At 55.8% G+C, this 18,560-nt stretch overlaps 1 protein-coding gene across 1 annotated transcript in view; it reads right to left on the bottom strand.

The window, feature by feature from the left end:
• The window catches only part of LOC112533535 (collagen alpha-1(XI) chain-like), a gene marked incomplete at its 3' end in the record, with an annotated part of 58,908 nt that extends 46,326 nt beyond the window's left edge, over positions 1–12,582 (bottom strand). Inside the window, exon 1 of the mRNA XM_040656642.1 lies at positions 12,300–12,582. Within this exon, the coding sequence (XP_040512576.1) occupies positions 12,300–12,582 (283 nt within the window). The remainder of the gene's footprint in view (positions 1–12,299) is intronic.
• Between the last annotated feature and the right edge of the window lie 5,978 nt (positions 12,583–18,560).

Below are 18,560 nucleotides of genomic sequence, written 5' to 3'. Positions count from 1 at the left end.
TCTATAGGAGATCTATGGGGGATCTATGGGGCACAGCTATGGGGTCTGTAGGGGATCTATGGGGCACAGCTATGGGGCACAGCTGTGGGGTCTATAAAGGATCTATGGGGGATCTATGGGGCACAGCTATGGGGTCTATAGGAGATCTATGGGGGCACTGTTAGGGGGCACTGCTGTGGGGTCTGTGGGGGATCTATGGGGCACAGCTATGGGGTCTATAGGAGATCTATGGGGGATCTATGGGGCACAACTATGGGGTCTATAGGGGACCTATGGGGGCACTGTTAGGGGGCACTGCTGTGGGGTCTATAGGGGATCTATGGGGGATCTATGGGGCACAGATATGGGGCACAACTATGGGGTCTATAGGGGATCTATGGGGGATCTATGGGGCACTGCTGTGGGGTCTGTAGGGGATCTATGGGGCACAGCTGTGGGGTCTATAGGGGATCTATGGGGGATCTATGGGGCACAGCTATGGGGTCTATAGGGGAACTATGGGGCACAGCTCTGGGGCACAGCTGTGGGGTCTATAGGGGATCTATGGGGCACAGCTATGGGGTCTGTAGGGGATCTATGGGGCACAGCTGTGGGGTCTATAGGGGATCTATGGGGCACAGCTGTGGGGTCTATAGGAGATCTATGGGGGATCTATGGGGCACAGCTATGGGGTCTATAGGGGAACTATGGGGCACAGCTCTGGGGCACAGCTGTGGGGTCTATAGGGGATCTATGGGGCACAGCTATGGGCTCTGTAGGGGATCTATGGGGCACAGCTGTGGGGTCTATAGGGGATCTATGGGGCACAGCTGTGGGGTCTATAGGGGATCTATGGGGGATCTATGGGGCACAGCTATGGGGTCTATAGGGGAACTATGGGGCACAGCTCTGGGGCACAGCTGTGGGGTCTATAGGGGATCTATGGGGCACAGCTATGGGGTCTGTAGGGGATCTATGGGGCACAGCTATGGGGTCTATGGGGATCTATGGGGCACAGCTGTGGGGTCTATAGGGGATCTATGGGGGATATATGGGGCACAGCTATGGGGTCTGTAGGGGATCTATGGGGCACAGCTATGGGGCACAGCTGTGGGGTCTATAAAGGATCTATGGGGGATCTATGGGGCACAGCTATGGGGTCTATAGGAGATCTATGGGGGATCTATGGGGCACAGCTATGGGGTCTATAGGGGACCTATGGGGGCACTGTTAGGGGGCACTGCTGTGGGGTCTATAGGGGATCTATGGGGGATCTATGGGGCACAGATATGGGGCACAACTATGGGGTCTATGGGGGATCTATGGGGCACAGCTATGGGCCACAGCTATGGGGTCTATAGGGGATATATGGGGCACAGCTGTGGGGTCTATAGGGGATCTATGGGGCACAGCTATGGGGTCTGTAGGGGATCTATGGGGCACAGCTGTGGGGCACTGCTATGGGGTCTATGGGGGATCTATGGGGCACAGCTGTGGGGCCTATAGGGGATCTATGGGGCACAGCTATGGGGCTCTATAGGGGATCTATGGGGCACAGCTATGGGGCACAGCTGTGGGGCACAGCCATGGGGTCTATAGGGGATCTATGGGGCACTGCTGAGGAGTCTATAGGGGATCTATGGGGCACAGCTATGGGGTCTATAGGGGATCTATGGGGCACAGCTATGGGGCACAGCTGTGGGGTCTATAGGGGATCTATGGGGCACAGCTGTGGGGTCTATAGGGGATCTATGGGGGATCTATGGGGCACAGCTGTGGGGTCTGTAGGGGATCTATGGGGCACAGCTATGGGGCACTGCTATGGGGTCTGTAGGGGATCTATGGGGCACACCTATGGGCTCTGTAGGGGATCTATGGGGGATCTATGGGGCACAGCTATGGGGCACAGTTATGGGGACGCTATGGGGGCTCTATAGGAATTCTACTATGGGACACCATATGAGCCTAAATCCCCTATAGGACCCCCAATCCCCTATAGGACCCATAATACCCTATAGGGCCCCAAATCCCCTATAGGGCCCCAAATCCCCTATAAGGCCCCAATCCCCTATAGGACACATAATACCCTATAGGGCCCCAAATCCCCTATAGAGCCCCAAATCCCCTATAAAGCCCCGATCCCCTATAGTGCCCCCAATCCCCTATAGGGCCCCCAATGTCCCTATATTGCTCCAAATCCCCCATACGGCCCCAAATCCCATATAGGGCCCCCCGTCCCCTATAGGGCCCCAAAACCCCAAATGCCCCCAATCCCTTATAGGGCCCTAAAACCCCAAATGCCTCCAATCCCCTATAGGGTCCCAATCTCCTATAGGACCCCCAATCCCCTATAGGGCCCCCCCCAGCCCCGATCCCATTCCCGATCCTAAAGAATTCCCATTGGCCGCTGCCAGAGGGGGGGGTGGGGTTTAGGGTTGGGTGGGGATGGTATATAGGGTCTGAGGGGGATATATAGGGTCAGAGGGGGGTATAGGGCCAGGGAGGGATGGTATATGGGGTCAGATGGGTTATAGGGCCAGGGAGGGATGGTATATAGGGTCAGAGGGGGATATATAGGGTCAGAGGAGGGTATAGGGCCTGGGGGGTGATGGTATATAGAGACAGAGAGGGATATATAGGGTCAGAGGGGGATATATAGGGTCAGAGGGGGGTATAGGGCCAGGGAGGGATGGTATATAGGGTCAGGTGGGTTATAGGGCCAGGGAGGGATGGTATATAGGGTCTGAGGGGGATATATAGGGTCAGAGGAGGGTATAGGGCCTGGGGGGGGATGGTATATAGGGACAGAGAAGGATATATAGGGTCAGAGGGGGATATATAGGGTCAGAGGGAGGTATAGGGCCTGGGGGGGATTATATAGGGTCAGAGGGGGATATATAGGGTCAGAGGGGGGTATATAGGGTCAGAAGGAGGGATGGTATATAGGGTCTGAGGGGGATATATAGGGTCAGGGGGGGGTATAGGGCCAGGGAGGGATGCTATATAGGGTCAAAGGGGGATATATAGGGTCAGAGGGGGGTATATAGGGTCAGAGGGGGGTATAGGGCCAGGGAGGGATGGTATATAGGGTCAGAGGGGGATATATAGGGTCAGAGGGGGGTATAGGGCCAGGGAGGGATGGTATATAGGGTCAGGTGGGTTATTGGGCCAGGGAGGGATGGTATATAGGGTCAGAGGGGGATATATAGGGTCAGAGGGGGATATATAGGGTCAGAGGGGGGTATAGGGCCAGGGAGGGATGGTATATAGGGTCAGGTGGGTTATAGGGCCAGGGAGGGATGGTATATAGGGTCAGAGAGGGATATATAGGGTCAGAGGGAGGTATAGGGCCTGGGGAGGATTATATAGGGTCAGAGGGGGATATATAGGGTCAGAGGGAGGTATAGGGCCTGGGGGGGATTATATAGGGTCAGAGGAGAATATATAGGGTCAGATGGGTTATAGGGCCTGGGGGGGATGGTATATAGGGTCAGAGGAGGATATATAGGGTCAGAGGGGGGTATAGGGCCAGGGAGGGATGGTATATGGGGTCAGATGGGTTATAGGGCCAGGGAGGGATGGTATATAGGGTCTGAGGGGGATATATAGGGTCAGAGGGGAGTATAGGGCCAGGGAAGGATGGTATATAGGGTCAGAGAGGGATATATAGGGTCAGAGGGAGGTATAGGGCCTGGGGGGGATTATATAGGGTCAGAGGGAGATATATAGGGTCAGAGGGGGGTATAGAGGGTCAGAAGGAGGGATGGTATATAGGGTCTGAGGGGGATATATAGGGTCAGAGGGGGGTATAGGGCCAGGGAGGGATGCTATATAGGGTCAAAGGGAGATATATAGGGTCAGAGGGGGGTATAGGGCCAGGGAGAGATGGTATATAGGGTCAGAAGGGGATATATAGGGTCAGAAGGGGGTATAGGGCCAGGGACGGATGGTATACAGGGTCATGTGTATGGGGTTATATGGGGTCATATATATGGGGGTTATTTATATGGGGTCATATATATGGGGTGATATATACGGGGAGAGACGTATGGGGGACATATAGGGGATGTATGGGGGTATACAGGGGGACATATAGGGGACAAATATGGGGACGTATATGGGGGCATATAGGAGACATATGGGGGACATATAGGCAATATATGGGAACACATAGGGGACCTATAGGGGATATAGGGGGACATGTATGGCACATATAGGGCACATATAGGGGACATATGGGGACATATAGGGCACATATAGGGGACATACAGGGGATATAGGGGATATATGGGGCCATGTATGGCACATATAGGGCACATATAGAGGATATGGGGGACATCTGGGGACATATAGGGGATATATAGGGCCATGTATGGCACATATAGGGGACACACAGGGGACATATAGGGGATATATGGGAACATATAGTGCACACAGGGGACATATAGGGGATATATGGGGCCATGTATGGCACATATAGGGCACATATAGGGGATATATGGGGACATATAGGGCACATATAGGGCACATATAGGGGATATATGGGCACATAGGGCACATATAGGGGACACGTAGGGGACATATAGGGGACATATGGGGACACATAGGGCACACATAGGGGACATATAGGGGACATATCGGGACATGTATGGCACATATAGGGCACATATAGGGGACATATAGGAGATATATAGACACATATGGGAACATATAAGGCACATATAGGGCACATATAGGAATATATAGGGCCATGTATGGCACATATAGGGATATATGGGGCCATGTATGGCATGTATAGGGCACATATAGGGGACATATAGGGGATATAGGGGATATATGGGGCCATGTATGGCACATATAGGGCACATATAGGGGATATGGGGACATATGGGGACATATAGGGGATATATGGGAACATATAGGGACATATAGGGGATATATGGGGTCGTGTATGGCACATATAGGAGATACGGGAGATATATGGGGCCATGTATGGCACACATAGGGGATATATGGGGACATGTATGGCACATATAGGGCACGTATAGGGGATATATGGGGCCACGTATGGCACATATAGTGGACATATAGGGGATATATGGGCACATAGGGCATATATAGGGGACACATAGGGGACATATAGGGGATATATGGGGACATATAGGGCACACATATGGGACATATAGGGGATATGGGAGACATATAGGGGACATATAGGGGACATATACGGGACATATGGGGGACACATAGGGGAACATATAGGGGCCATATATGGGACATATAGGGGATATATGGGGCCATGTATGGCACACAGAGGGGATATATGGGCACATATAGGGGACGCATAGGGGACATATAGGGGATATATGGGCACATATAGGGGACGTATGGGGGATATATGGGGACATGTATGGCACATATAGGGGGCATATAGAGGATATATGGGGACATATAGGGCACATATAGGGGATATATGGGCACATAGGGCACATATAGGGGATATATGGGGACATATAGGGCACACATATGGGACATATAGGGGATATATGGGGCCATGTATGGCACACATAGGGCACATATAGGGGATATGGGGGACACATAGGGGACATATAGGGGATATAGGGGATACATGGGGACATATAGGGGACGTATAGGGCACATATAGGGGATATGGGGGATATATGGGGACACATATGGTACATATAGGGGATATATGGGGACATATAAGGCACATATAGCTGATATATGGGGCCATGTATGGCACATATAAGGGACATATAGGGAATATATGGGCACATATAGGGAACATATAGGGGACACATAGGGGACATATAGGGGACATATGGGGACATGTATGGCACATATAGGGCACATATAGGGGACATATAGGGCACATATAGGGGATATATGGGGACATGTACGGCACATATAGGGGATATATGGGCACATAGGGCACATATAGGGGACACATAGGGGACATATAGGGGACATATGGGGACACATAGGGCACACATGGGGGATATATGGGGACATATAGGGCACATATAGGGGATATATGGGGACATATAGGGCACATATAGGGCACATATAGGGCACACATAGGGGACATATAGGGGATATATGGGCACATATAGCGCACACATAAGGGACATATAGGGGATACATGGGGCCATGTATGGCACATATAGGGGACATATAGGGGATATATGGGCACATATAGGGGACATATAGGGGATATATGGGCACATATAGGGGACACATAGGGGACACATAGGGGACATATAGGGGATATATGGGCACATATAGGGCACATACAGGGGATATATGGACACATATGGGAACATATAGGGCACATATAGGGGATATATGGGGCCATGTATGGCACATATAGGGCACATATAGGGCACATATAAGGGACACATAAGGGACATATAGGGGATATATGGGGACATGTATGGCACACATAGGGGATATGGGGGATATATGGGAACATATATGGGACATATAGGGGATATATGGGGACATATAGGGCACGTATAGGGGATATATGGGGCCATGTATGGCACATAAAGGGCACATATAGGGGATATATGGACACATAGGGCACATATTAGGGACACATAGGGCACATATAGGGGATATATGGGCACATATAGGGCACACATAAGGGACATATAGGGGACATATGGGGACACATAGGGCACATATAGGGCACATATAGGGCACATATAGGGGATATATGGGGCCATGTATGGCACATATAGGACACATATAGGGGATATATGGACACATATGGGAACATATGAGGCACATATAGGGCACATATAGGGGATATATGGGCACACATAGGGGACATATAGGGGATATAGGGGACATATAGAGGATATATGGGGCCATGTATGGCACATATAGGGTACATGTAGGGGATATATGGGCACATAGGGCATATATAGGGCACACATAGAAGACATATAGGGGATTTAGGGGACATATGGGAACATATAGGGGCCGTATAGGGCACATATAGGGGATATAGGGAATATATGGGGACATATATGGGATATATGGGGACATATAGGGGATATATGGGGCCATGTATGGCACATATAGGGAATATAGAGGATATAGGGGCACATATAGGGCACACATAGGGGACATATAGGGAATATGGGGGACATATGGGAACATATAGGGGCCGTATAGGGCACATATGGGGGATATAGGGGATATATGGGGACATATAGGGGACATACAAAAGATATGTATGGCACATATAGGGCACATATAGGGGATATGGGGGATATATGGGCACATATAGGGCACACATAGGGGACATATAGTGCACACAGGGGACATATAGGGGATATATGGGGCCATGTATGGCACATATAGGGTACATGTAGGGGATATATGGGCACATATAGGGCACACATAGGGGACATATAGGGGATATGGGGGACATATGGGAGCATATAGGGGATATATGGGACGTATAGGGGATATATGGGGACATATAGGGGACATATAGGGGATATATGGGACATATAGGGGATATATGGGGACATATATGGGACATATAGGGGATATATGGGACATATAGGGGATATATGGGGACATATAGGGGACATATAGGGGATATATGGGGACATATAGGGGACGTATAGGGGATATATGGGGACATATAGGGGACATATAGGGGATATATGGGCACATATAGGGCACATATAGGGGATATATGGGGCCACGACTGCCCCTATGGGACCGGGGGGTCCCGGGGGTCCCACAGCCCCATAGCGGCGCTCCATACGTCTGCCCAGTGCTCCTCCCAGTATATCCCAGTATATCCCAGTACAGCCCACTGCTCCTCCCAGTATATCCCAGTATATCCCAGTACATCCCAGTACATCCCAGTATATCCCAGTACAGCCCACTGCTCCTCCCAGTATATCCCAGTATATCCCAGTACAGCCCAGTATATCCCAGTACAGCCCAGTATATCCCAGTACACCCCAGTGCTCCTCCCAGTATATCCCAGTATATCCCAGTACATCCCAGTACAGCCCAGTATATCCCAGTATATCCCAGTACAGCCCAGTATATCCCAGTATATCCCAGTATATCCCAGTACAGCCCACTGCTCCTCCCAGTATATCCCAGTATATCCCAGTACAGCCCAGTATATCCCAGTACATCCCAGTACATCCCAGTATATCCCAGTACAGCCCACTGCTCCTCCCAGTATATCCCAGTATATCCCAGTATATCCCAGTCCAGCCCAGTATATCCCAGTACATCCCAGTACAGCCCACTGCTCCTCCCAGTATATCCCAGTATATCCCAGTACAGCCCAGTATATCCCAGTATATCCCAGTATATCCCAGTACATCCCAGTACAGCCCAGTATATCCCAGTACATCCCAGTATATCCCAGTATATCCCAGTACAGCCCAGTATATCCCAGTATATCCCAGTATATCCCAGTACAGCCCACTGCTCCTCCCAGTACATCCCAGTATATCCCAGTACAGCCCAGTATATCCCAGTATATCCCAGTATATCCCAGTACATCCCAGTACAGCCCAGTATATCCCAGTACATCCCAGTATATCCCAGTATATCCCAGTACAGCCCAGTATATCCCAGTATATCCCAGTATATCCCAGTACAGCCCACTGCTCCTCCCAGTACATCCCAGTATATCCCAGTACAGCCCAGTATATCCCAGTATATCCCAGTATATCCCAGTACACCCCAGTGCTCCTCCCAGTATATCCCAGTATATCCCAGTACAGCCCAGTATATCCCAGTACATCCCAGTACAGCCCACTGCTCCTCCCAGTATATCCCAGTATATCCCAGTATATCCCAGTACAGCCCACTGCTCCTCCCAGTATATCCCAGTATATCCCAGTATATCCCAGTACAGCCCACTGCTCCTCCCAGTATATCCCAGTATATCCCAGTATATCCCAGTATACCCCAGTATATCCCAGTACAGCCCACTGCTCCTCCCAGTATATCCCAGTCCATCCCAGTCCATCCCAGTGCTCCTCCCAGTACATCCCAGTACATCCCAGTCCATCCCAGTATATCCCAGTACAGCCCAGTAGATCCCAGTGCTCCTCCCAGTCCATCCCAGTGCCTCCCAGTCCATCCCAGTATCTCCCAGTCCCTCCCAGTGCCTCCCAGTATATCCCAGTGCTCCTCCTGGTCCATCCCAGTCCATCCCAGTATATCCCAGTGCTCCCAGTATATCCCAGTCCATCCCAGTACGCCCCAATTCTCCTCCCAGTCCATTCCAGTATATCCCAGTTCTCCTCCCAGTCCCTCCCAGTGCTCCCAGTATATCCCAGTACACCCCAGTGCTCCTCCCAGTGCCTCCCAGTATATCCCAGTGCTCCTCCTGGTCCATCCCAGTCCATCCCAGTATATCCCAGTGCTCCCAGTATATCCCAGTCCATCCCAGTACGCCCCAATTCTCCTCCCAGTGCCTCCCAGTATCTCCCAGTGCTCCTCCTGGTCCATCCCAGTCCATCCCAGTATATTCCAGTACACCCCAGTGCTCCTCCCAGTGCCTCCCAGTACACCCCAGTGCTCCTCCTGGTCCATCCCAGTCCATCCCAGTATATCCCAGTGCCCCCCAGTATAACCCAGTGCTCCTCCCGGTCCATCCCATTCCATCCCAGTATATCCCAGTACACTCCAGTGCTCCCAGTACTCCTCCCAGTCCTTCCCAGTATCTCCCAGTTCTCCTCCCGGTCCCTCCCAGTATATCCCAGTTCTCCTCCTGGTCCATCCCAGTCCCTCCCAGTCCATCCCAGTATCTCCCAGTCCATACCAGTATATCCCAGTTCCCCTCCCAGTCCATCCCAGTATCTCCCAGTTCTCCTCCCAGTCCATCCCAGTATATCCCAGTTCTCCTCCCGGTCCATCCCAGTGCCTTCCAGTATCTCCCAGTCCATCCCAGTATGTCCCAGTCCATCCCAGTATCTCCCAGTCCATCCCAGTCCATACCAGTATCTCCCAGTGCCTCCCAGTATCTCCCAGTCCTTCCCAGTATATCCCAGTGCCTCACAGTGCTCCCAGTACAACCCAGTATCTCCCAGTCCGTCCCAGTATATCCCAGTTCCCCTCCCAGTCCATCCCAGTGCCTCCCAGTATCTCCCATTTCTCCTCCCAGTCCATCCCAGTGCCTCCCAGTATCTCCCAGTCCATCCCAGTATCTCCCAGTTCCCCTCCCAGTCCATCCCAGTGCCTCCCAGTGCCTCCCAGTATCTCCCAGTCCATCCCATTCCCCCCCCGGCCCTCCATGTGCTCCCTGTGCTCCTCCCAGACCCTCCCAGTATATCCCAGTCCATCCCAGTATATCCCAGTATATTCCACTCCCTCCCAGTGCCCCATGTGGTCCCGGTGCTCCTCCCAGTCCATCCCAGTATATCCCAGTATATCCCAGTCCATCCCAGTATATCCCAGTCCATCCCAGTCCATCCCAGTTCATCCCAGTTCATCCCAGTGCCCCATGTGGTCCCGGTGCTCCTCCCAGTCCTTCCCAGTATATCCCAGTCCATCCCAGTCCCTCCCAGTATACCCCAGTATATCCCAGTTCACCCCAGTGCCCCATGTGGTCCCAGTGCTCCTCCCAGTCCATCCCAGTCCATCCCAGTATATCCCAGTATATCCCAGTTCATTCCAGTCCATCCCAGTTCATCCCAGTGCCCCATGTGGTCCCGGTGCTCCTCCCAGTCCATCCCAGTATATCCCAGTCCCTCCCAGTATATCCCAGTTCATCCCAGTTCATCCCAGTGCCCCATGTGGTCCCGGTGCTCCTCCCAGTCCATCCCAGTATATCCCAGTATACCCCAGTATATCCCAGTCCATCCCAGTAACCATTCCCAGTCCTCCCAATCCCTCCCAGTGCCTCCCAGTGCTCCCAGTAAGGGCTCCCAGTCCATCCCAGTGCTCCCAGTAAGGGCTCCCAGTGCTCCCAGTGCCTCCCAGTGCTCCCAGTAAGGACTCCCGGTCCATCCCAGTCCCTCCCAGTCCCTCCCAGTGCTCCCAGTAAGGACTCCCATTCCCTCCCAGTGCTCCCAGTCCATCCCAGTGCCTCCCAGTGCTCCCAGTAAGGGCTCCCAGTGCTCCCAGTAAGGGATCCCATTCCCCCCCAGTCCCTTCCAGTGCTCCCAGTCCATCCCAGTAAGGACTCACAATCCCTCCCAGTGCTCCCAGTCCATCCCAGTAAAGACTCCCAGTCCCTCCCAGTGCTCCCAGTAAGGGCTCCCATTCTCTCCCAGTGCTCCCAGTAAGGGCTCCCAGTGCCTCCCAGTGCTCCCAGTCCATCCCAGTAAGGACTCCCAGTCCCTCCCAGTGCTCCCAGTAAGGGCTCCCATTCTCTCCCAGTGCTCCCAGTAACGCTCCCAGTCCATCCCAGTGCTCCCAGTAAGGGTTCCCAGTCCATCCCAGTCCCTCCCAGTCCATCCCAGTACTCCCAGTAAGGGCTCCCATTCCCTCCCAGTGCTCCCAGTAAGGGTTCCCAGTGCCTCCCAGTGCTCCCAGTGCTCCCAGTAAGGGCTCCCAGTGCTCCCAGTAAGGGCTCCCAGTCCCTCCCAGTCCCTCCCAGTGCCTCCCAGTGCTCCCAGTAAGGGCTCCCATTGCTCCCATTCCCAAGGGCTCCCAGTCCATCCCAGTCCCTCCCAGTGCTCCCAGTAAGGGCTCCCATTCCCTCCCAGTCCCTTCCAGTGCTCCCAGTAAGGGCTCCCAGTGCTCCCAGTGCCTCCCAGTAAGGGCTCCCAGTAAGGGCTCCCAGTAAGGGCTCCCAGTCCATCCCAGTCCCTCCCAGTGCCTCCCAGTCCTCCCAGTAAGGGCTCCCAGTGCTCCCAGTAAGGGCTCCCAGTCCATCCCAGTCCCTCCCAGTGCTCCCAGTAAGGGCTCCCAGTGCTCCCATTCCCTCCCAGTTCTCCCAGTAAGGGCTTCCAGTGCTCCCAGTAAGGGCTCCCAGTGCCTCCCAGTGCTCCCAGTCCATCCCAGTAAGGGCTCCCAGTCCCTCCCAGTGCTCCCAGTAAGGGCTCCCATTCCCTCCCAGTGCTCCCAGTAAGGGCTCCCAGTGCTCCCAGTGCTCCCAGTAGGGTCTCCCAGTGCTCCCAGTCCCTCCCAGTGCTCCCAGTAAGGGCTCCCAGTGCTCCCATTCCCTCCCAGTGCTCCCAGTAAGGGCTCCCATTCCATCCCAGTGCTCCCAGTCCATCCCAGTAAGGGCTCCCAGTGCTCCCAGTGCTCCCAGTAAGGGCTCCCAGTGCTCCCAGTCCCTCCCAGTCCCCCCCCCTCACCTGCAGCGCTCAGAGCGGCGCAGAGCCACACGAGGAGGGCGGGCGGTGCCGCCGCGATACCGCCGCTCTGTCGCGACATCGTCGCCTCTGTCGCGATATCCGCCGCCGCCGCCGCCGCCGCCCGGAGATCCCCCGCGCCGCTGTCGCGACGGCGCCTCCGATGTCGCGATAGCGCCACAGCGCGTCCCGCTCCGCCGCCGCCTTCGGCCCAAATGCGGCCCCGACACCGTCCGCCCCACTGCCGGCCCCACCGCCCCGCCCCATACAGCCGCCCCCGCCCCATAGATACGCCCCCGCCCCATAGATCCGCCCCATAGATCCTACCCTGCCCCATAGATCCGCCCCCGCCCCATAGATCCGCCCCATACATCCTCCCCTGCCCCACAGATCCGTCCCTGCCCCATAGATCCGCCCCTGCCCCATAGATCCGCCCCCGCCCCATAGATCCGCCCCATAGATCCGGCCTATAGATCCGTCCCTGCCCCATAGATCCGCCCCCGCCCCATAGATCCGCCCCATACATCCTCCCCTGCCCCATAGATCCGCCCCATAGATCCTCCCCTGCCCCATAGATCCGCCCCATAGATCGTCTCCTGCCCCATAGATCCGCCCCTGCCCCATAGATCCGCCCCCGCCCCATAGATCCGCCCCATACATCCTCCCCTGCCCCATAGATCCGCCCCATAGATCCTCCCCTGCCCAATAGATCCGCCCCCGCCCCATAGATCCGCCCCATACATCCTCCCCTGCCCCATAGATCCGCCCCATAGAACCTCCCCTACCCTATAGATCCGCCCCCGCCCCATAGATCCGCCCCATAGATCCTCCCCTGCCCTATAGATCCGCCCCATAGATCCGCCCCATAGATCCTCCCCTGCCCCATAGATCCGCCCCATAGATCCGCCCCTACCCTATAGATCCGTCCCTGCCCCATAGATCCTCCCCTACCCTATAGATCCGCCCCTGCCCCATAGATCCGCCCCATAGATCCGGTCTATAGATCCGCCCCCGTCCCATAGATCCTCCCCTGCCCCATAGGTCCGCCCCATAGATCCTCCCCTGCCCCACAGATCCGCCCCACAGATCGTCCCCTGCCCTATAGATCCGCCCCTTTGATCCTCCCCCGCCCCATAGCTCCATCCCCGCCCCATATCTTCACCCCTGCCCCATAGATCCACCCCCCATCCCCCATAGCTCCATCCCTGCCCCATAGATCCACCCCCATCCCCCCATAGATTCACCCCTTCCCCCCATAGTTCCATCCCGCCCCATAGCTCCATCCCTGCCCCATAGCTCCATCCCCGCCCCATAGATGCACACCCATCCCTGCCCCGTATCTCCACCCCCGCCCCATAGATCCATCCCTGCCCCATATCTCCACCCCCGCCCCATAGATCCACCCCCACCCCCGCCCCATAGCTCCATCCCCGCCCCATAGCTCCATCCCTGCCCCATAGATCCACCCCCCTCCCCCCACAGCTCCATCCCTGCCCCATAGATCCACCCCTGCCCCATAGATCCACCCCCATCCCCGCCCCATAGATCCACCCCCCTCCCCCCATAGCTCCATCCCCGCCCCATATCTCCACCCCCGCCCCATAGCTCCATCCCCGCCCCGTATCTCCACCCCGCCCCATAGATCCACCCCCATCCCCGCCCCATAGCTTAACCCCCCCCCCCCCCCCCACCCCACCCCACAGAGCCGCTCAGTGCCCCCAAAATCGCCTCTTTTCAGCCCAAAAGCGGCAGCGGCGGCGGCGGCCCTATAAAAACACCACCGCGGCCCCATAGGAACACCGCAGCGGCCCCACAGACACACAGCGGCCCCACAGACCCACAGCGGCCCCACAGACCCACAGCCGCCCCACACAACCGCGGCGCCGCCCATTGTCAACACGGCGACCCTACAAAAACACCGCGGCACAACGGCCCCATACAACAGCGCCCCCGCGTGGCCACACGGCGGCATTGCAGCAGTGCGGTGACCCCATAGAAATACAGTGACCCCATACAACAGCGCCCCCGCGTGGCCACACGGCGGCATTGCAGCCACGCGGCGACCCCATAGGGACACAATGGCCCCATAGACATACAGTGAACCCATAAAGATACAGTGACCCCATAGGATCACAGAGACACCATAGAACAGCGCCCCCGCGTGGCCACACGGCGGCATTGCAGCCACGCGGCGACCCCATAGGGACACAATGGTCCCATACAAATACAGTGACCCCATAAACATACAGGGATCACATAGGGACACAGAGACCCCTTAGAAATACAGTGACCCCATAGGGACACAATGGCCCCATAGACATACAGTGACCCCATAGCAATACAGTGACCCCATAGAAATACAGTGACCCCATAAAGATACAGTGACCCCATAGGGACACAGAGACACCATAGAACAGCGCCCCCGGGTGGCCACACGGCGGCATTGCAGCCACGCGGTGACCCCATAGGGACACAATGGCCCCATAGACATACAGTGACCCCATAGGAATACAGTGACCCCATAGAAATACAGTGACCCCATAAAGATACAGTGACCCCATAGGGACACAGAGACACCATAGAACAGCGCCCCCGGGTGGCCACACGGCGGCATTGCAGCCACGCGGCGACCCCATAGGGACACAATGGCCCCATAGACATACAGTGACCCCATAGGGACACAGAGACACCATAGAAATACGGTGACCCCATAGGAATACAGTGACCCCATAGGGACACAGAGACCCCATAGGGACACAGAGACGCCATAGACATACGGTGACCCCATAGGAATACAGTGACCCCAGAGGGACACAATGACCCCATAGAAACACAGAGACCCCATAGGGACACAGTGACCCCATAGGGACACAGCGCCCCCTGGCGGTAACACAGCGACACTGCACCCACAGCGCCCCCATAAAAGGGCATTGACCACAGCGCCCCCTGGCGGTGACTGAGCGGCACTGCACCCACAGCGCCCCCTGGTGGTCACACACAGACACTGCATCCACAGCGCCCCCATAGGGCTGCATCGCCCACAGCGCCCCCATAGGGCTGCATTGCCCACAGCGCCCCTGGCGGTGACACAGCGAAACTGCAAACACACAGCGCCCCCATAGGGCTGCATTACCCACAGCGCCCCCATAGGGCTGCATTGCCCACAGCGCCCCCATAGGGCTGCATCGCCCACAGCGCCCCCATAGGGCTGCATTGCCCACAGCGCCCCCTGGCGGTGACTGAGGGGCACTGCACCCACAGCGCCCCCATAGGGCGGCATTGCCCACAGCGCCCCCATAGGGCTGCATTGCCCACAGCGCCCCCTGGCGGTGACTGAGGGGCACTGCACCCACAGCGCCCCCATAGGGCTGCATCGCCCACAGCGCCCCCATAGGGCTGCATTACCCACAGCGCCCCCATAGGGCTGCATTGCCCACAGCGCCCCCATAGGGCTGCATTGCCCACAGCGCCCCCTGGCGGTGACTGAGCGGCACTGCACCCACAGCGCCCCCATAGGGCTGCATCGCCCACAGCGCCCCCATAGGGCTGCATTGCCCACAGCGCCCCCTGGCGGTGACTGAGCGGCACTGCACCCACAGCGCCCCCATAGGGCTGCATCGCCCACAGCGCCCCCATAGGGCTGCATTGCCCACAGCGCCCCCTGGCGGTGACTGAGCGGCACTGCACCCACAGCGCCCCCATAGGGCTGCATCGCCCACAGCGCCCCCATAGGGCTGCATTGCCCACAGCGCCCCCTGGCGGTGACTGAGCGGCACTGCACCCACAGCGCCCCCATAGGGCTGCATCGCCCACAGCGCCCCCATAGGGCTGCATTGCCCACAGCGCCCCCTGGCGGTGACTGAGCGGCACTGCACCCCGCAGCGAAGCGGCGGCTCTTTTATTTCCCACTGCGTTTCCCCGACGCCGTTTTGGGTTTTTTTTGTCGTTTTTTGTCGTTTTGGTGGTTTTTTTTGGGGGGGGGGCGGTGGGGGGGGGTCACGGAAGGGCCGTTATTATTGGGGGGGGGGTCTGTAATAATAACGACCCCCCCACACCCCAATATCTGACCTATGGGGGGGGTTGGAGGACCGACAATAATAACGCCCCTCCCCCATTGTCTGATATATGGGGGGGGCATTTAAAGGGACACTGCGGAGTTTTTTGGGGGGGGGGTAATAAAATGGGGGGGTTTAAAGGGATATGGGGGTATATGGGGGGGGGGTCCCAAAATGGGGGGGTTGGAGGACCTACCTTAATAATGACCCCCCCCCCAATGACTGATATATGGGAGGGGGGCATTTAAAGGGACAGTGCAGAATTTGGGGGGAGGTTTAAAGGGATATGGGGGGATTTGGGGGGGGGAGTAATAAAATGGGGGGGTTTAAAGGGATATGGGGGGGTTTGGGGGGGGGGCGTTTGGGGGGGGGGGGGGTCCCAAAATGGGGGGGTTGGAGGACCTACCTTAATAATGACCCCCCCCCAATGACTGATATATGGGGGGGGGGGGGAGGATTTAAAGGGACAGTGCAGAATTTGGGGGGGGGGTTAAAGGGATATGGGGGGATTTGGGGGGGGGGGGAGTAATAAAATGGGGGGGTTTAAAGGGATATGGGGGGGTTTGGGGGGGGGGGGTCTGAAAATGGGGGGGTTGGAGGACCTACCTTAATAATGACCCCCCCCCAATGACTGATATGGGGGGGGAGGGGGATTTAAAGGGACAGTGCAGATTTTGGGGGGGTTTAAAGGGCCATGGGGGGATTTGGGGGGGGGGGGGAGTAATAAAATGGGGGGGTTAAAGGGATATGGGGGGGTTTGGGGGGGGGGGTCCCAAAATGGGGGGGTTGGAGGACCTACATTAATAATGACCCCCCCCCCAATGACTGATATATGGGGGGGGGATTTAAAGGGACAGTGCAGACTTTGGGGGGGATTTAAAGGGCCATGGGGGGATTTGGGGGGGGGGGAGTAATAAAATGGGGGGGTTTAAAGGGATATGGGGGGGTTTGGGGGGGGGGGTCCCAAAATGGGGGGGTTGGAGGACCTACCTTAATAATGACCCCCCCCCCAATGACTGATATATGGGGGGGGGGAGGATTTAAAGGGACAGTGCAGACTTTGGGGGGGGGGATTTAAAGGGCCATGGGGGGATTTGGGGGGGGGGGGGGGGAGTAATAAAATGGGGGGGTTTAAAGGATATGGGGGGGTTTGGGGGGGGTCCCCTAAAATTGGGGGCTCTTAAAGGGCCATGGGGGGGGTTTGGGGGGGCATAAAATGGGGGGGGGTTTAAGGGGACATTGCAGAGCTTTTTGGGGGGGTCCCCTAAAAATGGGGGGCTCTTAAAGGGCCATGAGGGGGTTTGGGGGGGGCAATAAAATGGGGGGGGATTTAAAGGGACATTGCGGAGTATTTTGGGGGGTCCCCTAAAAATGGGGGGGGCTCTTAAAGGGCCATGGGGGGGTTTGGGGGGGCAATAAAATGGGGGGGATTTAAAGGGACATTGCGGAGTATTTTGGGGGGTCCCCTAAAAATGAGGGGGGCTCTTAAAGGGCCATGGGGGATTTATTTTGGGGGGGGGTCCCCAAAAATGGGAGGGGGGGGGGATTTAAAGGGACATTGCAGAGTTTTTGGGGGGGTCCCCTAAAAATGAGGGGGGCTCTTAAAGGGCCATGGGGGATTTATTTTGGAAGGGGGTCCCCAAAAATGGGGGGGGGGTTAAGGGAAATGGGGGGATTTTATGGGGGGGGGTCCAATATAATAGGGGGATTTAAAGGGACATTGCGGATTTTTTGGGGGGGGTCCACTAAAAATGGGGGGGGCTCTTAAAGGGCCACGGGGGATTTATTTTGGGGGGGGTCCCCAAAAATGGGGGGGGGGGTTTAAGGGATATGGGGGGATTTTATGGGGGGGGGGGGTCCAATAGAATGGGGGGGGGTCTCAAAGGGCCATATGGGATTGGGATTATGGGGTTACGGGATTGGGATTATGGCGTTATGGGATTATGGGGTGAATTATGGGATTATGGGGTGGATTATGGGATTATAGGGTGGATTATGGGATTATGGGCTGGGATTATGGGATTATGGGGTGGGATTATGGGATTATGGGGTAGGATTATGGGATTATAGGATGGGATTATGGGATTATGGGGTTGGATTACTGGATTATAGGGAGGGATTATGGGATTGTGGGCTAGGATTATGGGATTATGGGGTGGGATTATGGGAATATGGGGTGGGATTATGGGAATATGGGGTGGGATTATGG

This window comes from Gallus gallus (genome assembly GCF_016699485.2).
Source record: "Gallus gallus isolate bGalGal1 chromosome 16 unlocalized genomic scaffold, bGalGal1.mat.broiler.GRCg7b 16_unloc1, whole genome shotgun sequence".
Classification (NCBI taxonomy): Eukaryota; Metazoa; Chordata; class Aves; order Galliformes; family Phasianidae; genus Gallus; species Gallus gallus.
This window is presented reverse-complemented; position numbering and strand designations above follow the sequence as displayed.